This window comes from Etheostoma cragini, chromosome 11 (assembly GCF_013103735.1).
Source record: "Etheostoma cragini isolate CJK2018 chromosome 11, CSU_Ecrag_1.0, whole genome shotgun sequence".
In the NCBI taxonomy this organism is placed as follows: Eukaryota; Metazoa; Chordata; class Actinopteri; order Perciformes; family Percidae; genus Etheostoma; species Etheostoma cragini.
In genome coordinates this window covers 11,672,846-11,694,971 of record NC_048417.1, presented here as the reverse complement: position 1 = coordinate 11,694,971, position 22,126 = coordinate 11,672,846, and the positions used below count along the sequence as shown (strand labels likewise).

The following is a 22,126-nucleotide window of genomic DNA, read 5'->3' as shown; positions in this document are numbered from 1 at the left end:
ATGGGGTAAGTGAAGAAAGGAAGGGGAATGTTACGTAATGGGTTATTTTAGTATATGTAGTGCAGATTAATAGGCAAAATGCAGGAAGTGGCTGGGATAAAGGAAATATGTTGTCACTTCACATCCTTTTACTGTATATTAGATAAGTGAAATGTCTTCTCTCTGGTCAAAGTAAGGTCACCGACACATTTAACAATCAGTCTCATTTGTGTTTTCTTTTTTAAAGATGGATTTTAAAAAGGAAATTGGTTTCTGGCCTTATGAGTGGGTGCAAGTGTGCCGCAAGCACATTTTTTTCCTTTATATTAATTGAAGTTCAAATAAAAACAACTAAAAAAGGAACATAAAATGACAACTTTAATCAGGCTACAGCAGTTATGCTTCATGCTTTGTGTATGTTTTTAAAAACTTCATGAAGAGGAAAACTCTAAAATCTAATAAAAATGTCTGTCCAGAAACAATTATACCCATAACCCCATTATTCCTGACTCAATGCCTAGGTCTGAATAGAGAAACACATTTTAAGATTCTGTTTTTACCCCTATGAGCAGTTTAAATTCACTAGTCTCTGAGTAATGAGGCACTTAATTACAGGCCCCTGCATCAGAGGTCGTTGTTGACAATGATATAGACAAGTAGCCTATTTTAAAGGAGTATTTTGTTGATGACAAAGACAACAGTGTAACCTACCTGTGCGCTGGCTCTAGCTAGATCTTTCGGATCCGCCCAGTCTAAATTCAGTGTAAGAAAAGTTAGATGATTATTTAAGTATGTAAATAAGATACAGTGAAGAAAACCCCGCACACACTCATTATGTGCGCGTCTATGTCCATGCATGTGTGTGTCCTTGCACATGTGCGTGTGTGTATGTGTGTGTGTATGTGTGTCTGTCTCACTGGTAGGCTCAGGGCTGGCATTTGGGTTAAATATTCAAAATGGCGGACGGAGGAGCAGCGAGTCAAGATGAGTGTTCAGGACCAGGTAATGATTACAGCATTTTACATATTCATACTCATATTCAAACTGTGTTACAAACAATTTATGATAAGCAGAATACAGATGAAATGCAGATTGACTAACAGACGAAGATGATATCAAGCGCTGTTGTAGTTTACACACAGCTAGCCAACTGTAATTTGACAGAGGAGGAAACGAGCTCTTGCAATGCGACGGCAAATTACATGGAAACATGCCTCCCCCCTTTGTGTGATTAGACGGCTGTACGCCGCTACATATTCATACCTCTGTCGACAAATACAATTTAGCATATATTATTAGCAATCGCCGACGTGACTTTGGTTCATATATGACATGTTTAGATATTTCTTGCACGCAATCTAATTGAAATGAGGCTGCTAACAGCTAGCGTTAGCTCGCCTGCTGACGCTTGGCTTTGTGTTGATGCACACACTGGAGCTTTTGAAAGAGGTTTGCATATTCATTTTCGGCGAGCCGGTCAGTGGTTGCGCTTGTTTGTTTTCAAGTGCTGTTTTGAGGGAATAAAACAAAACGGAGCAAGACTGTCTTTTTGTTAAATACACGGTGTCAGCTTGGTGTGCTTCGGCTCGACCTGGTTTATAGCAGCAGAGCGTTTGCCCCTCAGCCTTTTGTGCTCGGCGCAGTGGAGCCACAGCAGCCTGTTGTGTTATTCATGCGGGCCTGCCTGAACCAGAGTGCGAGTTCAGCATATCACATCGACCGACGATGAGCTCGAGCTCATCCCGCGCGGCACAATAACTGCATGTCAACACTTGATCTAGATATTGACTGAAATGTTTTGTCAAATCTGGCCTCGTCTAATCACATTTAAAACGCTTGTCCTCCGAATGGCTAACTGGCTGCCTCCTCTAACTTGGTCCAGCCATTCAGAAGCTAACTTTACGTTAGCGTTCATGTATCTAAACTAAAATATAAACAGGATTGTTGCTGTTAGCTGTTATAAATGATGACAATAGTGCCGCGTTTCTCGCCTCACCGGTGTTGAAGTTCTAGTTTTACAGTTTGATTGAAGTTTGGCAGAGCACTTTTTTACGTGAAGTGGGAGCAGTCTGGCATCGGGTTGGTGCTGGTGGCGAACTGGTAATCCATCTCATTAGAATATTTATTTATTTATTTATTTATTTGTACAACTTTGTATTGCTCTTGACTGAGACCTTTTGAAAACTTAGATTATATCTTGTATATCCTTCGTTGTTGCAGGAGTTCTGACCGAGTGTGTATGTGCTGAATACAGAGATTGTACCTGTGTATCCCCCCAAGGCACAGGGAGGGGTAGTGAGGCCCACTTCCGGAAAGCCACAATAATAACAGGCAGGACATTCTTACTATTCATGGCCGGGCAAGACACAGCTTGATGGCTTTTTTTTTTTTTTACTCTGTAGTTCAGTTTAGTGTTTTAAAAGAACATGTCTGTTGTAGTAACTCTACAGAGGATGGGGTTTTGTTCTCTGTCATACAATAATCTTTTCGTTTTTAGAACTTAACAGTTCAAGTTGCTTTTACACAAAATATAGTGAAAAGGTGTTTTAGATGGTGAGATGTCTATGATTGGCCGGACCATGTTGTGTATTGTTGCATTCTATTATGCAGTTGTTACACCTGTCTTTGCAAGTCAAAACAGGATGCTTATTGGAACTGCACATTAGGGTGTTCGTTTGCTTGGTTTGTTTTAATAATAAAATTCAGCATTATCTTTTGGGGCCTAGTGGTACTTTAGATTGTATTCCTTGTGACAGAAACACACTTAATTCATACCGTCCCTGCATTGTTCTGAGAAAACATTACAGGGCGATTTGTTTATATGCAATACATATTTTGCTATACTAAATTATATCCTGTATTTGAAGCCAAGAAAATGAGTTAGTATATAATGAAATTATATCCACTGTCCAGAGATAGGCTCACTTACTTAAAAATATATAAAATGTACTTATTAAACTGGGTTACTTAAAAGAAAACTTTAACAAAATTATTCAGTCATCCACACACTTAGTCAACTACTCTCATAATACTTCTCATTTAATCATTTTTTCAGTTCCACCCTCATTTCAGCCTTGTAGTTCAATCGTGAATATTCATTGATGTAAACACAGTTGTTATGAATAATGCATAATTCGTAGTAATACATGCAGGACATGCCATCTCAAACTACTGAGGAGGCCTTTATGAATGCTCCAGTTAGACAAGCTTTTACAATGTGGAGAAGGAAAATCAGAACTAAGGGGTGTGCTCAAAACAGATAAATACTTGTTTCTGGTTATATGTCTTGCGAAAATGCCCTATTATGAGTATGGTGAAGCAGACATTGGGCCAAAGATTGGCATTTATCTGTAAAAAAAATATGTTTTTTTTTAAAGACAAATGACAACATACCAATCTGTCAAATTAGCTAATTGTTTGCATGAGGTAAAAAATATGAAAAAAAAATTATGTAATTTTTAATACCTAAAGGTACAGGAGATAGTCTACAAAATGGAGGGGTTTTGGGAAAAGCAGACAGAGTTGGATGCATTTTACAAGCAACAATTTGCATGTTGTCTCTGATGACTCAGAATTTCAAGAACGCGTTTAGTGTTACAAACAATTTTGAACAAGCTACAGCTTTAAATATTCAGTCTAATAAAAATGTTTTTCTGCAGTTGCAATAATGTTTTTCTTTAAATAGGCGAGTCAAAAGTGGGAGAGTTTTGCAGATAACAGCATCTGGTACAATCTGAAAAAAGTGCTGTTACAAGAAAGTGAAACACACACCACATGAATAACTAGCTCATAATCAGTTTCCAAAGATGGTGAATTTAAATGTGAATTAAGGCTTCAAACTGGAGTAGTGACTCGTGGTTAACCGCTTGGATGTAGCTGAATATTTGTACTCGCCATTCCCTACAAACTTCACTTTAATTTAGTTAAATTGAATTTTCCACCTAGCCTATAGAAAGATGCCTTATGACCATCCAAGAGAGAACACAGTAGCTTACAGTGGTGTTCGCTTCATTACCCCTCATCAATTTACACTGCACTGTTTTTTATTTGTGGCCTCAGTCCAGTGTTGCTTTTTTTTTTTTACTAGTATGAAAAGCTATTTCAAATACTTTGGCTAGTCATGCTGTGAGCAGCTGGCTTTAGGTTGTTTGGTTATTAACTTCCTCAAATTGAAAGATTATCTGTCATGACCATACATCCTGAACATCCCAAAACCGGCTTAGTGCTCAAAGGGATTCAGATCTGGAAAAGTGGTCTTGATGTATTCTGTGTTTAAGATGAAGAATATAGATAGTAGGGCAGAATGGGAATGTGCTAATTAAGTTTTGCTCTGTCTCAAGTCGAATCTCTCTGCTCACATTAACAGCTCTGCAGTATTCAGCCAGCCTTCCCATATTACAGTGCTAATGAGATACCTATTTCAGATTCTCTTTGCAGGCTATTTGGGTAATGCATTGTTCCACAGCAAGGTTTTGCACACCGTTCAACCAAGTAACTGTACATGTGTTGAAGTGCACTGATGATAACTTCTTTTGCATTTACGTCCCCTTTGTTTTGTTTGCATGATATGAATGATGTAGGTCAGAAAGACAATCCCGTTCAAGGGATTCTTTACACTGTAAAGAATCTGAAAGGGCTCCGTCTTTATGTAATAGAGTAATTTGGCATTTGAAATGGGACCGTCTTGGTTAACCATAGAGTGAGCTGGAGTTTAACCAAACTGCTTTGTTTTGAAGGGTTCAACAGTGGAGAGTGGTATAGAGTATAATGTACAACATGTAAACATTTTCTAACTAAACAACTTAAAATGTGAGGATTAGTTTGCTTTACTTTGACAAATATCACAGTGAACTTAATACATATCTCTGGGTTTTGGGCCTTTGGTCGACAAAACGAGGCATTTGCACGCGTCACCTTGTGTTTTAGTGGGTATAATCAATAAACTACCAGCTCCAATAAGTCTATTGCACAGTTATAACACCGTTGCATCACTAATGTGGGTCAGAGTTCGTGAAACTCAGGTCGCATGCAAGAAGAAAGACCACAGATTGAATTATATAGCTCCTGTCACACCAAGTTGTAGTAGTGCCGTTGTAAGCCAACAGCACTAAAAATGGAAACCTAGAAAAAATTGTATATGTAAATACATAACTTTATGTAACTGTTTGTCAGACAAAATATTCTCTTATTTACCAATATTAGAAAACAACTTGTTTTTAAGCGGTTCAACTAACACACCTGGAACATGATGAGTGGTGTTGATGAAGGAGTAGCCTAATTTGAACCTATTTGATGGGGCATTTCAGGGGAAATGAAAGAAATATTGGGATTGTTTTAATGTCTCTGGTTGTTTGTCATAAAAGTACACTGTTGTTTACCAACAGCTTCCATCCAACATTACTTCGTGACTTAAGATTTGCAACCTTAGGTTCTCATACCACTGATAAAGGCCTGTTTGTTTTTCCAGTACGTTCTATGTTAACGCAATGTGTAAATGCTCTTGGTTAGGCAGCGGGATAGCTGAAGAAGTTGATTAAAGCTTCATGCAGGAGCAGTTCAAGTTAAGCCCCTGTAGACTACAATACAGCCATGCATTCCTGTCTAGTCATTCTGATTCACTGGACACCTGTGCATCACCATAGCAGTGCTGTTTCCCCGCTGTATTAACTCTTGGACGACTTAGAGCACGCTGGAAAGGAATTTAAAAGTGCCCCAAAATGAAATACTAATGGAATGTAAAGCTAATCTAAATATGCAAATTCACAAACACTTGATAAACACAGACAGCAACAGACCGCCACCCACTCTCTGTAGTTGCTCGCTGAGGAATGCGTTAGCCACAGGGGGTCTAGCAGTAATGACAGGCTTGTGGAGGATTAATGTGGAGTTATTTATTTCCGATTGAGCGAGTCCCACTCATACCACAGACCCCCCTTTTTAGTAGTTAGACCCAATCTCCATGACTCTCGGAGAACAAGTAGTCTTAGACATTTTATTAACGCGGGCCGCCTCGCTAACATGGCAAGACCACGGCCGACAGGCCTCACAGTGCATTCTGGGAAATCTTCAGACCGTTACCTGCTTTTAGCTTATTACTTTTTAGCTGTGGACTTGCGCAATAATTGGTCTTGTGCTGCTACACCCCCTTCCTGTGCTGCGCCAAGTGCTAGTTTGAGCCCTTTCTTTCCCCCCTCTATGTCGTCCTTATTCCCCTGTTTTTTATCGTCCTCAAAAAGCCATCCAATTAATATGCTAATGAGCTGATAAATATTTATAGGGGTTTAAATTATGCAGAAAGCTTTCAGAGCTGGTGTGAAATGCGTCGCTCGCAGGACTTCAAAGCCTTACATTGCTAACGAGGCAGGGGCAGATTTGCATACGGCTTTAATCAGCTGAATACTGATTATGGTTCATTATAGAGTTGGGGGGGGCTAGAGTTGGAGGAGGCTGCCAGCTGCACTTGTCGTTTGTTTCATTCCAGCAAGAGAAGGAGAGGTTTAACTTTTTCAGAAGTACAGACGATCTTGGCACACGAGCTAGAGAGGGAGAAGGAGGGAGAGCAAGTGCAAAGTAGGCATGAAAAAGGGAGAGGGGCAGAGCTATAAGAAAAGAAAAGAGTGCACAGACACAGAGAGAGAGAGAGAGAGAGAGAGGGAAGGAGAGCTGTTTTCCTAAACCCTGTTGGCTTTCCCAGTGTGCGTATCCCAGTGTTGATCAGTGAACTGTGCAGTGGACAGTGCCACGGTGCCTGTGTATAGTTCTGGTTGTATGGAACTCTGCTCCCTGCTGACCATTGGAGAGTGAAGAGAGGCAGGAGTGGGAGGAGGAACAGAGTGCCGGATGACCTGTCTGTGGGTTCGCCCGGCGAAGGCAATTTTCCACGATAGGTTTTGCAACCATGCTGGAAAACACAGGTGGAGCAAGAGCGGGTGAGTTTTTGATGAGGTTGTGATGAGGCTCAGTTGGTTTTTGTTGTTGCTTGGTGTCCTTGTGCGAGATGGAAGATTACTATTACTGCAGAATAGGAATATCACGCACTTATGGGATACATTCGGGTGACAAAAGTGAGCACGCTCCTCAACTCATTGAGACAGGGTTGTCATGTTTTTACTGGCAGTGGGTTTGAGTTTGTCTCACTCTCTGTCTCTGGCTCTTCCAGATGCTAAAGTGAATAATCAGTCAGAAACTACTAAATGTGCAATGGAAAGTGGTGACGGGAACACCGGTGAGTGACTTCCAGCTCTTTTTTGTTTGTTGCCTTTTTTCAGCATGTGCAGAGTTTTACCTCATTCAACAGGTTTCAAATTCACACCACTGAAATGAGAATCTTTGCAGCACACACCAAGAAAAGCTCACTACTGGTCCCTTTTTATTTTTACTCAATAAAAAAAAAAATGGCAGCTTTCCAAAACCCTTGTTAGCGGTCCTTTTTGTCAGATGAAGTGTTTACCTCAGAGCAGTTTCCCTCACTTGTGCCTATTGAATATTACACAAATTTGCTCTGTCTCATTGATTCTGTGATATCAATTAACTTAAAGTGAACATGGTAGATTCAATGCTCATCTTTATATTCCTATTGTGAAAAGCGGAATCAAGAAGATAAACATTAATGCTTGCAATTTTTGGCCCATGGTGTTAATATTTAATTCAGTGATTTACCAACCTGCATTCTAACAAATGTATGCATATGTGTAACATCTTTGGGTCCCCATCACAGTTGCATATGCTGTCCCTTTTTCAAAAATATGTTTTTTCTTGCACCTGACAGCAGTATGTTCTCCTTAAATATGCATCTACATGTTCACATTGGGCTTCTAGTATGGTGTGACTCATTGTTGTGTTAAACCAATAACTGCGGAGATTATGTTGCCAGTTAAACCACAATAAAAAAACACCTTCTCTGTTCCTCTGACAGCATGTTTCATTAACTGTAATTCTGTCCTCAGGAATCCAAATCAATGGGTTTGACTTTCAGAGGCAGACGGTGCCAACCACAAGTGCAATCACTAATGCACATGCACAAGCCCTCCTTCAACAGGTAACACACGATGCACACCATCACACACTTTACCTTTTGTTGTCCTATTTTTATGTAAGGAGCAGGTGTCCTACAGATAATGTGTTTGCGTTGTGAAACATCTTAGTTGTAGTATTGCAATGAAATGAAGTCGAAAGTTTGAACAGAGGTATGCTCATCTGATTTCACATGTGCACAGGCAGAAGGAGTTAATTTAAATGAGCCAGTCTTTCCTTGTGTCGCCTGGCAACACGGCAGATTAATCAACCCTGTATGCTAATTAACTGCTCTGCGGTTGCTCGGAAACAGATGGCGGAGAATATGCAAATCTATGCAGAATTTACATGCACTGCATAACAGTTATTTTAATTAGCATCTCAACTCTCCCCTCCCTTCCCATTCACTTTCCTTGTCTCTGAAGGCTGCAGCACATTTAAATACCCAATTTCTCACTTCCTTTTTAATTCAAATCCCTCTTGCTGCTCAAAATTCTGCTCAGGTAGTGCAGAGATTTCAATGTTTCATTGTGTTTTCAGTCTTGTGTGTATTTTATTTAGTTATTTTTGGTCTGAACTAAACATCCTTTCACATTGCTTTCAATATAAAACATTCTGAGTATTGTTATTTTTACAACCATGACAAGAAATTAAGAGACTTATTTGACCTTCATGCTGTCAACAATGCTCAGTTACACCTGTAGGAAGATTTCCTCTAAGCCTCACTCTTTGCTTCACCTCCACTAGTCGAAGTCGGAAGACTCGAGTGCTCTTCCGACCTCCGTCCAGCAGAGCGTATTGCCTCAAACCCAGCTCATGTTGGCCGGAGGACAGATTGCAGGAGTAAGTTGCCTGTTGCCTCACTGCTTTAGTTAAAACCTAGTCGTAGCCATGCATCTGGGGTCACACCTCAACATGATCAACCGTGGATGAAAGATAGGGTGATGAAATGATTGCTTGCCCTGATTCTGTGGCTTCTGTGTCTGCCTGTTCATCTCAGTGGCTGTTCGGCTATGTTCAAATTCTTCCATTACAGAAAATGAAGGGATGGGTTTGGACATAGCCTTGATGTGTCTGTGCACTTGTTGTCAGGCCAATCACATGAAACATTCCATATCCATCCACGTTCTTCTTGTGGCCCTACTGTTGAGAAGACCGGCTGGCTTGAATGCGGCTGCTATTATGCTATGCGGGAGTGTTCACTGTGCATGTGGATTTGAATTTGAACATGACATCAACATTCTCATTTGCACTTGTGCCTTTGCTCAGCTGCATGAGTCTTCTCTCCATTCGCCTGTCGGGGCCCATACTAGTGTTGCCACGATAACAACGGATTGAAAACCACTTTGATACCTTTTGTGAAGCGTTAAGTTCAATAGAGACGTGGATAAACAGTCAGTATTTACCGTGATGGAGACCCCACTTCTCTGTTGTCTGTAAGAGTGTGTTCATACAAATTGCAATAATAACGCAAATATGAAAATCGGAATAAATAGAGCTGCGGCCTAGTTCATACAGTAAAGCAGCCATTTAAACAACTGTTGGCACGGCATTAAACAGTGCAGTCCAGTTGTTGTTGATAAAAGTGGAGCAAGGCAGGGATAAATTAAGAGTTTAATTTATTGCACTTGATGAAAATGAATTGCTGGCCAACATGTGTGTAAAATGTGTCACAAATCTGTAATGCAACACACGTTTTTGTAGTATCCCCCTGCGCTATTGTTTGAGTTATCTTTACTTCAGATAACCAAAACTCAAGTATCGTGACAACACTAACTCATCCGGCCTCTATAATACAACATAAAACTGATTTGCCAAACGCTTACTTTCTCTCTCTCTCTCTCTCTCTCTCTCTCTCTCTCTCTCTCTCTCTCTCTGACCTCTTATCACTACTGCGTCCCTCTGTCTGTCTGCCCATGTCTGTCTCTGTCTCTTGGTTCTTCAGTTGACCCTGACCCCAGCGCAGCAGCAGATGTTGATCCAGCAGGCCCAAGCTCAACTCCTAGCTGCTGCCGTGCAGCATTCAGCTAACCAGCAGAACAGCACCACTGGGGCCAGCATCTCGGCGTCCGCAGCCACACCCATTACCCAGCTGCCCCTGTCACAGCCCATCCAGATCGCTTCTGTAAGACACAATCACCCATGTTTCTGTTTCTGCAAAACCTTAAAGAATAATAGATCAAAACTCCCTGTATGTAAACTCTTAGCCCTGAAAGGTTTTATACTGAAGCTGATTTAGATACTTAAATTCTGTTTTAGTGGAATTATTTCCACAGTTAATTTAAGCTGAATTTCCAAATACAGGACTTACAGTATGTAAAATGTAATTTTAACTTGATTTAAGAAACCCATGAAAAGATTGACGGTGAAAACACTGTATTGGGGTAATGTATAAACGTTCGGTATTGCCAAGTTTTTATTATGTGTTAAAACCTAAACTGACACAGTTTCCATCTGGCTTTATAAATGTCAGTTAAGGGATTTGCATTAGTATTTATTGTATTTGGTAAAATTATTTGCAGTAGATAAACGTCTAGGGTTAGGTATTTCTGAACATACTGTATCTTCTTTGAACAATGGTTCTAAACAGAATACTTATGTTGTAGATGGAGGAGAGGAGTCTGTAGTAGACCAGCATACGACTTTTTTCCTACTTGAATCAGCTCCTTCTGGAGGCAAATGAGGCCGCTGTTCAGCACTAACTGAAATGTGGCTAACAAGGCAATTATAAAAAAAGATAAATAACTTGCGTTTGGTTTCAGAGAAGACTAACTATTACATAAATAGGTGTGCTGACTATCAACTGAAGAACTCCTCCTTAATAAACACCTCCATACTGAACTATGTTAATGCAAATGAATAAATACATACAAGTAAGAGAGACAAAATTGTAATGAATGGTCTAGTCTGACAGCAAACTAAATTAGTGTGTTGGTTTTACAGTTGTATTGGTGCCACACCTAAACTTGTGTTATGTGTGAGTTTATAGTTACAATGCAGTGGAGATGTGCTGTGTTGTAAAGCGCTAATTTCCCGACATGAATGTTGTGATATTTTATTTTTATTTTTCTTGCAGCAGCTACAGCAGCAGAATTTAAGTCTGCCTCAGTTTGTTCTGGTGCAGCCTGGCCACTCAATCGCCACACAACTGCAGCCTGCTCAATTCTTCATCTCCCAGACACCGCATGGCCAACAGGGTGTGTAATACACTTGCATTGTTAGATTTGCATTTAGAATTAAGAACAGCGATATGTTACAGGTATTTGATTGTTATTTAAGTATTCTTTTTTATTTTTTTTATCTCAACTCCTATGTATTTCACTTTGTAGGCATATTGCAAGCCCAGAGTCTTCTAACTCAACTACCTCAAAGCCAAGCTAACCTCCTGCCGACTCAACCATGCATCACCCTTGCTACTCAGGTTGGTAACGATGCAAGCAAACTCTCAAAAACGTCTTTCACTTATAGTGCCATTTCTGAACATGTTTCCCGCTGTAATCCAGATGTTTGAATAAAATAATATCACACATTTGTTGGTGCAATTCAATTTCCACTTTTGTATTCTTCTACATATTCCATTTTTCAACTAAGTAACCCTAAATAACAATCATGTTTGATATTTTCTCTGCAGCCTGCCACTCCAACCCGCACAACAGCAGCCACACCTATTCAGTCCCTGCCCCACAGTCAGACACCACCCAAGCGGTTGGATACCCCCACTATGGAGGAGCCTAGCGATCTGGAGGAACTGGAACAATTTGCCAAGACCTTCAAACAGAGGCGTATTAAACTGGGCTTCACGCAGGTGTGTGTAAGACTGAGTAGATTGATTGTCAAATGTTCAGGGATTGTTAGATCTGCAATTCTATGCATTATATTTTTTGCAAATTCTGTAGCTATTCCCATCCTTAAATTCATGGTCCATATACCAATAATGAACTCATATTATTGGTGTATCATTGCTGTGGGAAAAAGTGATCGTGACGCAGGGATTTCCCTTTTTCATGTTTCTCTGTCTCCCTCCATTCTCCAGGGCGATGTTGGCCTGGCCATGGGGAAGCTGTATGGAAACGACTTCAGCCAAACTACCATCTCTCGCTTTGAGGCCTTGAATCTGAGCTTTAAGAACATGTGCAAACTCAAGCCATTGCTGGAGAAGTGGCTCAACGATGCAGGTGTGGCCCTGACCTCTGAAACCTGAATGAGCGATACAAAACGCATGCATGAGGCGTGGGTTGTGTGTCTTTACGGCGCCTTGTCTTTACCTCTCTTCTCTTGCTTTGTGTCGGTGCTGTTTGTGCAGAGAACCTGACATCTGACCAGGCCCTGTCCAGCCCCAGTGCCCTGTGCTCCCCAGGCATGGGCATAGAGGGGATCAATCGCAGACGGAAGAAGAGGACCAGTATTGAGACCAACATCCGAGTGGCCTTAGAAAAAAGCTTTCTGGAGGTTATAACTCATATTCCTGAAGTTAACAATATTGATAACACATTTAGTTTTACCCACCATTAAGTGTTTAAATAGTAAAATATGTAAATGATTCATGTTAAATTGTAGCCAAGGTATTGTTGCTCATGTAGGCAGGACTATTATTGCTCACAGGGAATCTCTGGCTTTTTTGCCCTCTTCAAGCAGAACCAAAAACCTACCTCTGAAGAGATCACCATGATCGCTGACCAGCTCAACATGGAGAAGGAGGTGATCCGGGTCTGGTTCTGCAATCGCCGACAGAAAGAGAAGAGGATTAACCCCCCCAGCAGCTGCAACAGTGGCGGAGGTGGCACCCCCATCAAAACCCTCTTTACCCCTAGTAGCCCTTTGGTAAGGATGAACACACTTTTTTAGTCTCTGTTATGTTCCTGGATTTGTTATTTGTTCTCTGGAATTTGCTTCAATGCCCAAAGATTCATTTTGTTTGTGGCTGTAGCTAAATGACACACTTAAGACAGTAGCTTATTCAATCCTCCCTCTTATTCTTCTGCCCAGGTGGCCAGCACAGCAAGCCTTGTGAGCAGTTCAACTATTAACACACCCACCACTCTGACTGTAAACCCAGTGATGCCTCTCACCAGCACCAGCGTCTCAAGTTTGTCTTTCACAGGTGTGTATAGGTGCGCCTGACGTGTGTGTTTGCCTAAATGAACTTGTGTGTCTAATCACACTTAATAATTGAATGCTTGTGTTTTCTCCCCACACTCCCTCAAAGGCACGACAGTTGGAGCCACAAACACTGCATCCGTCATATCCACTGCACCTTTGATGACTACAGCCAGCTCTCCATCTTTGAGCCCGTCGCCAACGACTATTCACTCTTCGACAGAAAGCAAGGCGCAAACCATCGTCACCCAGGCACCGACATCCATCGCTACTAGTTTAGGGACGGGTCAGCTGATGGTGACAGCGTCAGGGTTGTCCGCGGCGCTGCAGGGGGCCCAGTTACCTAGCGGCTTTGCTGCTATGGCCGCTGCTGCTGCTGGGCTCAACCCAGGACTGATGTCCTCCCAGTTTGCCTCAGGGTTAGTATTTTTTATGTTTAAACAAGGCCTCTGGTTATTACTTCTGTAGAGTTTACTCAGGTGTATTCTCTATTGATCTAAATGATCTTGTCTGTGTGTCCAGGGGGGCCCTGCTCAGTCTGGCCTCTGGTGGCCTAGGTAGTCCTGCCTTCATGAGCAACAATACCTTGGCTACTATCCAAGGTGTATATCAATGTAAGTATATTCATTTCTCCATTTCTAATATTTCTATTTTTTTCAAATGAACTTGAAGCCCAAACTAACATTGTTTACCTTGCAGAGCATATCGTGATGGTTACTTATTACATTTAAAAAATACAGATAGACCTCTTCGCAACTCCCTGGTAGTGTTCTCACACAGATTGTATGTACTGCTGAATGCAATAGTTCACGGGTACTTTACCACATAAATATATTACAATGGGAATCAGGCCCTTTTTTTAAATCATAAAATTTCCTACAGGTCTGCAGCCCTGGAGCAAACCTGAGTCATTAGGAAATTCTTCTTCTTATTATTATTATTATTCATAAATTAATGAATCAATAAACTAAATGGTCAAATACATAAATTATTATGGGTTTATTATAGCACATTGCTTGTACAATTTGTCTAATTAAAGCAACACTTGAATGAGGCCACAATGCATTTGCATATTGAGTAAAAATATTAGGTTAATCGTGCTGAGAAAAAAATACAAGTAAATATAGTGCAAAATGTGAGACTTGTGCACTTGTAGAATATGATTTGAGGGCTTGTAAAATAAATCTGTACTCGTAGATGTGATGTGAGCATTTGTAGAATATGATTTGAGAGCTTGTACAAAAAAATCTGTACTCGTATTTTCCCCCGCACTTTAGTCACTTGTCCAGTACAACCACAACTCAGTGATTACAACCTCTCGAATCAGTTGCTGCAATGTGTTCACTCGCACATTGCACAGCGGCGAGCCTGCACCCTCGACTTTTGCAACATTTCTTGTGATACATTTGGTGCAAAACTAATTTAGACCTGTGGCCTTAGTCTGTGGAGCTCTGAGCCAACAGGATGGCCGGGGACAGCAGGGTTTCTATCAACAGATGAGGGACAACTCTGCCCGGCTTATTTAGCAATGTAGCATGAAAGCTAGCGTTAGCTAACTAGCAGCCAGCCCCTCTTCTAAATACGGTAAATGGAATAGCAAGCTAGCGTTAGCGAACTAACCCCGCTTAAAAACAAATAAATTTGAGTTATTCTAACACTTTTGAACACTCAAACTGAAATACTGGCTGTGAGCTCTAGGTCCTGCAGCCGCGGACGGACCTCCATCAATGTGCATAACGCGTGCCTTTTAAATTAAAATGTATTTATTTATAAGTGTGCTAGTTGGTTAGTTTGCTAACGCTAGCTTGCTATTCCACCAACACCGGCGGTGAGCTCCAGGGGGGGTTGTGCCGTTGCTACCGGGTCTGGAGCTCTCCGCGTCCCGCTGGAGACCGATCAGATTAGGTCGAGGTCGGCAGTGAACCTTTCTAGCAATGTTTCCACAATGATCGAGCCCCACTGATGACGGCCCGTCTGCGGCGGCAGGACCCGGACCTTACCGCTAGTGTTTCAGTTGGACTGTTAAAACGAATTGAGATAATTAAAAGGTATTTAGAAGCGGGCTGGCTGCTAGTTAGCTAACGCTAACTTTCATGCTACATAAATAAGCCGGACAGAGTTGTCTCTCACCTGGCGATAGAAACCCTGCTGTTTTACATTTTTCCTCATAAGGAAGGTGTGGTCTTCCACACACTGTCAACTATCTCATCCCCTCGCTCTCCGTCTAAACACATCAACTGTTCCATCTTCTCCACAGCTCTGGCATCGGGCGGAACGATCCCCATCACTTCTCTGGATGGTGGCAACCTGCTGTTTGCCAACACGTCTGCTGGTAACACGCCCAACCTAGTGACCACGCCGCTCTTCCTGAACCCCCAGAACCTGTCGCTGCTCACCAGTAACCCCGTCAGCCTGGTGTCGGCCGGGGCGGGGGGGCTGCAGGTCACTGCTGATGCCCATCATCAAGCAACCACGGCTGCTGTGCCTGTGCAAGCCTCGACCATTACCACTGCCTCCAAGGCTCAGTGAAGCCAGTCAGGCTGCATCCTGAATTAACGCCCTATTTCTTCTGTTGTGCACTACTCCTTTCACACAACGTGGGGAATAGGGAGGTTGTTTGATATAGACTCTGAGCTTCACTAACCACCCCACATTCTTTCTATTGTATCTATTATTATTTAATCCTTTTGCTGCCACCAAAAAGAAAACAACCTCAAATGAGGTTGAGGTTGACTTTTTATTTTTTTTTGTGTTTCCTGTTTTTTTCCTTAATGATTCTTGGATGTTTATTTCCCCACAAACAGTAGCCCGATGGACACTGCTGTTGGCCTGCCGCTCCTCATGAACCTTGAAAAGTGTCCAGGAAGAAAAATTTCCTTGGCACCATCAATATATTCACATTTTGTGTATATATATTATGTATATATACACATATATATCCTCCTATTTCCAGGTCTGAATTTTCTGAAAAACTGTTAAACTACTTCTAACCAAAAACTTTAAGATTTTACTCTTAACATTAAAACTAAACTGATTTACTACTAATTTCACAATATTCAATATCACTAATGGGGATTTGTGTGTCACCCCATCTTTAATTATGTTTTTGTTTTTTTTGGACAGGCCTTGACGTAATCATATCAAAGTTAAATTTTAGAAACTTTTTTTCTTTACCTTTGCTGTCTATTTTTGTTGTTGTGGACATTTTCAGAACTTTGTAAGTCTAATATTAAGTTAAGATTCAACTATCAACTTTTAATCGTGGTTATAAGGCTTTAAAAACAAGTAATAAGTAGTCGATATAAAGGTTATCATTGCTTTAAGGGTTAGAGGGACAAGATGTGTCTCTCTGAGTCTCTCTTTTTGGAAACACCGAGTTTTACATTTTGCTGCAGTGACAGACGAGCCCCCAAGCTTTTGTAAAATGGCGTTCTCGGTGACGATTATAGACACTTATAGAAAATGACTGAAACATTGCGTTGCGAGCTTTCTAAAGAGACATGCAGTCCCATGTCTTATAAAGAATGATTTGTTTTGGATGGTGGTCCATTGGGAAAGTGTACATTATGCTTGGGTTCTGAGTTGGAAACTAGAAGTCTGCATGTGTTGTCTACAGCTCAGACAGATGCTGAGATGCTGAGTAACTGCAAGATCCACAAGGCTCTGTGGCTGACTGGTCTGTTTGGGGAGTACTAGTCAGGGGGCATGGTCATCATACCAAATATATGGCAGCATTGGCTAGATGGGGTTATTGCGTTGTGTTTTTGTTTTTATTTCTTTTAATAGTAGTACCGTCGTATCTACTTGTGCACAGTATCTGTACCAAAAAACTGGATTGATGAGCTGCAGTCTGCCTGTTGTGGGAGGAATGAAATTCTGTCTTTTTTTGTGTGTCTGCAGTCATTTGACAGGCTTACGTACTTTAAGATATACCAAAAATATTTGTTAAAATAATTGCTGTGTGTAGCTGGTGTAGCTTAGTCAATATATTTATGAGTACAGAATCTCTTGTCATGTCAACAGAATATAGAAATGCAATATTTTGATGATCATTTTCCAAAGATGACCTTTTTTTTTAATTTGACAAAATGTCTCATCGCTCAACTTTTGAATTGGCAGCATAACTGACAAAAAAAGATGAATTGGTGGGTTGGGGCATGAGAGAGAAAGTTTCTTTTAACTCTTTTAAAAATTGTTTTTTTTTATTGCCGGGGCCTTTCCCCTAACACCTGATCCATGTGATCTTTCGGCCATTTGATGGCTTTTGTTTATCTGTTTTGGCCATTTTGGTAGCAGTTTTGGACTTTTCTGAAGCAACATGGAAAGGTTCTGTTTTTGGTTTTGTACTAATAATCAGCCATAAAACAGCTTGAACCAAAGTGGTTTTCCTCAGTAGTTGCTGTGCCTGTTCGAGCACTCAAGTTGCCGTTCCGGCAATCTTTACTCTCCACAGTGCTGACAAATTACGTTCCTCTTCTCCCACCTCAGTCAATACCGGATGCTCCTGATTTGGTGCTGCTTGATAAGGATCACAGGAACCTAGCTTTAACAACTTGCTGCTGAAACTCTTGATGGTGTTGAGCTGTTGAGAGGCCTGCATGCTTTCCTATAGCTTTATGACTACACTCTGTGAAAGTCAGGTTTTGTGCTTTCAACCCTCCCGTCTGAAGGGCTCACTTATGTAAATGCATAGATCGGATCATCAGATAACATACACCTCCTATCAGCGCCGCCATTTTGAACCATCATGCTATGGAATAGTATGTTGCTTCCCAAATCTGTCTGTGGATCAGTTTGAAAACCTGCCAAATTATCTTACTCAACACAGTGTTGGACTAAGTACTGTTATGTGCTACACAGTCCACTATACCCCACGTCAAAAGTAGAATTGTTTTGCTGCTTAAAAACAACAAATTAAAACACCACAGTGACTATTATATCACTGAGGCTGTAAGCAGTGAAATCTGTCCATGTTATCCTCTTGTGTACTTCTTTTCTGTTGAATTATTTTGACTGAATATACCTCAGCAGCACTTAAACATAAGGTTCACCTTTAGGCGTTTCTGTGTACAGAACAGTGTAGAATGTATAAGAACTGTCTGGCTTGCCATTCAAATTTTATACTGATGAACCATACATAAAAGGACAACCTACTACTGCTATTTTCTAGTACTACTATTTATGGGGTATTTCCAGGTTTAAATATTATTTTGAGATCCTTCTTGCCAAAGTAAAAACCTTTCTCTTTGCAGCTAGGCAGGTGTCTGGCTGCTCACGTCTGCTGGTTTCCCCGTCTTGAAGGTCCCAACGGGCCTATCGGACTCAGTCCTGTTCCAGTGCTATTTGTAGTTTTTAAAGAGTTGAACGTGTGCTAGCAAGATGAACCACTTGCCATTGGCACCATAGGATGTTACTGAAATATTTATCTGAGGAAAGACTTAAGAATTAGAGAAACAATCTTTTTCTTAATTCTATACATATAAATATATATATATATATAAACACGTGTAAGATATTCATATTTTATATTTGAACCAGTATGTTATCAAGACTGAATGTAGTGTTTATCATGCTAAAAAATCTCCCCTAAATCTTTTTTTATTCCAAAAAAGCAAATTTTCTTTGAGACCTGACAAGACCAAAAAAATAAGAGAAGTCTGAGACCACACCTCGGTGGTGCGTAAGTCGCTGACACCCGTGCGTCTGTTGTGTATCTGCGAGATCTTTTTGACGGGAAGTTTTTATTTAGGCGCTCCTGACTCTGAAGCATCTGATCTTAATCTTTGAATACATTGTTATTGTTTGTTTTGGTTGAGTCATTGTGGACTTGATTTGATGTGCTGTTTTTAACAATCATTTGATTTTTTTTTTTTTTTTTTTTAATACTTTATGCCTTTAATTGTTTTGTATAGTGTGAGAGGGCAAGATCACTGGCTTTCTTAGTTTGACAAAGAAGATTAACATTATCATTTATGCCTTATTGTTACGTAGAAGACATGAGCATTGTAGCATTGTTGATGTGTGTGTGTGTGTGAGAGAGAGAGAGAGAGAGAGAGAGCTTGAGCGTTGAGCTCACCTGGTGCATTGTTTTCACTGAAACAAAAACGGTGTACTTTGGGCATTTTGGAGTGTGGGATGATTAAGTTGCTACCTGTTTAGGTGCAACTCAGACAGGTTGAGGATACCTGTGAGAAAAGCTTTACTAATAATTCCAGCAGGTGGATGTGTGTGTGTGTGTGCGTGTGAATGTGAGTGTCTTATAAAGAGAGAATAGGGAGGGCAGTCTGCAAACCATTATGGTGCATTTTTTCCATCTTCCGGCAGGTGTTTGAGAGTGAGTTCTAAAAGAAATGGTGAGACATGAGTGTACTTATTTTTGTTTTTGTCCAGAAGGGGGCCTCTGCTGATTAGCTGAAGTCTTAAAGCAAGTCGGGTTTAAGATTTATAAAATAAAAACTACCGTTTTATTGTTATAGTTTGACTATTTCCTCTCTACTAATGATCTAATTTACTGTTAGCTGACAGTCTTTTTGCGACCGGCTTTGCTTTAATGCTTTAGTTATATTACGTGATCCCTAGATTTCAAGATGCTCTTGTGGATCAGCCATGCATCGAGTTGTAGTTTGTTGATCCACCACACTGGTTTGCGGTTGTTAGCGGTGACAAAGGAAGTATAGAGCACCAGTTAAGGCAAAAGCTGTTGTATACCTCATTTCTAACTCAAAACTGAGTGAAACCTGCTTTAATGTACTTACAAAATAATAAAAAAATAAAAAACCTTTAAAAAATATCACAAAAAAGATGAAAATACACAAACTTGTCAGTGGAGAAGCCCGTTCATACCTGTACTTAGTGAAGGGTTGTAGTTAAAGCCACCACGGGGGGGGCAGAATACATACCGGTTCTCATGAATGTCTGCTGTTTTTTTTCTTTAACAATTTGGTGTTTTTATGCTGCACACTGATGTATTTTTCAGCATTGGATAGAAAGGATTTGTTGTAACTTGAGACTTTATTGAGAGTTTATTTTAGTGTACTGTATTCCATTACCGTCTGTTATACGAATAGACTACCCCTCCATGTTTGATCACTTTTAAGTTTGACAATCCTGTTTTTTTTTTAAGTTTTATTTTTACACTGACCGAGCACAGGTATGTACATGTCTTACCACATGACGGTGTGCTGTTGCAGCCCGCTCTCGCTTTCCTGTGGTACCAACATTAACCAAAGACTTCTAACTTGATTGTATATGAACGACACCCCTCTCTCGGCCCATCCCTGCCTCACTGCTCAGCATCAAATCCCAGCTGCACGCCCTCACCCAAGTCCTCAATTCATCCGTTTGTTTTTTTATTGCATGTGAATGTATCCCGCCCTGGAAACACTCCGGCTTCCTGTCAGTGCGGCGGTTACAGTGCCTGTGGGTGGGGATCAGAGGTGGGAGGGGGGCTGAACAGGGGCTGAGCGGGTTTCTCCAACAGACACAAACCAATCTGGTGGTAGCTGGGTGATGTTTGTTAATACACACTGAGGGTTAATCCTGTGCACACTGTACATGCTCAGGACTCTGTATGTTTTGTCTGTCTTGAGCGCTGTTGCTAGGATGTTTCCCCTCCACTCTTTCTCTCTCCCTCTCTCTCAAGGACTGTGGTGAAAATGCCGATCCTGCCTCTCAAAGTGTCTCTGTATCTTCCTCGTCACCTGTACACTGTAGTCCCAGGACATTTACCCTGTTGTCTCCAGGAATACACATCCTGCGGTTGCTAAAACTCACTGCTGTGTCCCTCCTCCTCTTCCTCCCTTTTCCCCTGCTCTGCTTTCTCCTTTGACATCGTCTCTTCACTACAGACTCTGATCAGCTGTGACACTATGCATCATGGTCCTTCACTCTGCATGGACTGTGTCCCTCTGGCTCAGACCTCTGGCCGATGGGCTTCAGTGACACTTTGTTCAATGCTTTACTCCATGTGAGGTTGTAGGACCTCACAAGCTCTATCCCAAAGCAAATATCCAAATATTTAACTTTTGACAAATGCAGATACCAAAGATATCGCTCTGTCCTGTGTCTTTCTCTGTTTCTCTCCCTTCCACCCTGCAGCATGTGTATTAAGAGACAAACCCAGCACTGGCTTTATTCCTAGCCTCAGTAATTCCAAAGCTTAAATGTATATTTTGGTATATTTCTGAGAAAAACTTTGCGTCTGTTTCTCGTTCGTTTGTTGTAATCCTTTTTCTGTCACAGCATGGAACTAATTGCAGAACTGTCTTACTCTTAGTAGGTTAAAGATATAGTATTTTTGTATGTTTTTGGGTGTGTTGTGTGTGATTATCAGTTCACAGCCCAAGTGACCATGGCTTTCAAGGAGAGGAAAACGAGAAAAAAAGAAGAAAAAAAACGCCAACCATGTACATATTACTTCAGTGTATCTCAAAACCGCATTCTGTAAGACATTTACTACTCATGTTGGGAAGCTTGGGCTCCTTTAAAGGAATGTGTCCCTGGTGTATTTCCCTTTTTCTTATTTTGCAGCCTGATCCTTATTGTCCTTCCAGGACTCTAATGTAAAAAGTCCTGGTTTCCATCATGGACAAAAACACTGAGGGACACTGCTACAATCTGACTACAAGGACAAAAACCAAAAAAAAACTGCCTCCAGTCATGGCGGCGTAGAACTGAAAGGTTGTGTAGGAGTTTTAAGTATGTGAATCAGGATACATAGTAGATTTTGATGCATTTGTCTGCTGTATTTTTGTTTGTTTTGTTTTTATACACATATAAAGATAATCTTTTACTGTAAATGTACAGTTCTCTTTTGTTGTAAACATCATTAAACCATTTTCAAGTGTTTTGACATGTGCTTTGTGTTTTATTGGTATTGAGTTACATGATGAAGCACAATGGTGTTATAATTTACAGTGGGTACAGCAGCCAGTCACACTACAGCTGGTCATATAGTGCCTCTATGAGGTTTAAATTTAGAAATGTGTAATCTATTTTATCTAATCACATTACTGTCAGCTTCTGCTGAACTTTGTGT

General features: G+C 40.8%; 1 protein-coding gene across 11 annotated transcripts; it reads left to right on the top strand.

Annotated features, from left to right (window-relative positions):
- The first annotated feature begins 892 nt into the window (after nt 1-892).
- Nucleotides 893-21,940, top strand: pou2f1b (POU class 2 homeobox 1b). 11 transcript variants are annotated; one of them, XM_034886274.1, is made up of 15 exons: nt 900-981; nt 7,139-7,204; nt 7,926-8,017; nt 8,740-8,835; nt 9,938-10,117; nt 11,072-11,189; nt 11,322-11,413; nt 11,624-11,797; nt 12,026-12,167; nt 12,287-12,441; nt 12,625-12,813; nt 12,979-13,093; nt 13,199-13,508; nt 13,612-13,703; nt 15,347-21,940. In XM_034886274.1, exons 1-15 carry the CDS (start codon nt 936-938, stop codon nt 15,616-15,618), a joined length of 2,139 nt encoding a protein of 712 aa, XP_034742165.1. In that variant the 5' UTR covers nt 900-935; the 3' UTR covers nt 15,619-21,940. The 11 variants fall into 11 exon arrangements, with proteins under 11 accessions (XP_034742171.1, XP_034742175.1, XP_034742173.1 ...); XM_034886277.1 differs by having other exon boundaries at nt 11,069-11,189; nt 12,296-12,441; nt 12,628-12,813; XM_034886276.1 differs by having other exon boundaries at nt 11,069-11,189; nt 12,296-12,441.
- Nucleotides 21,941-22,126: the final 186 nt, after the last annotated feature.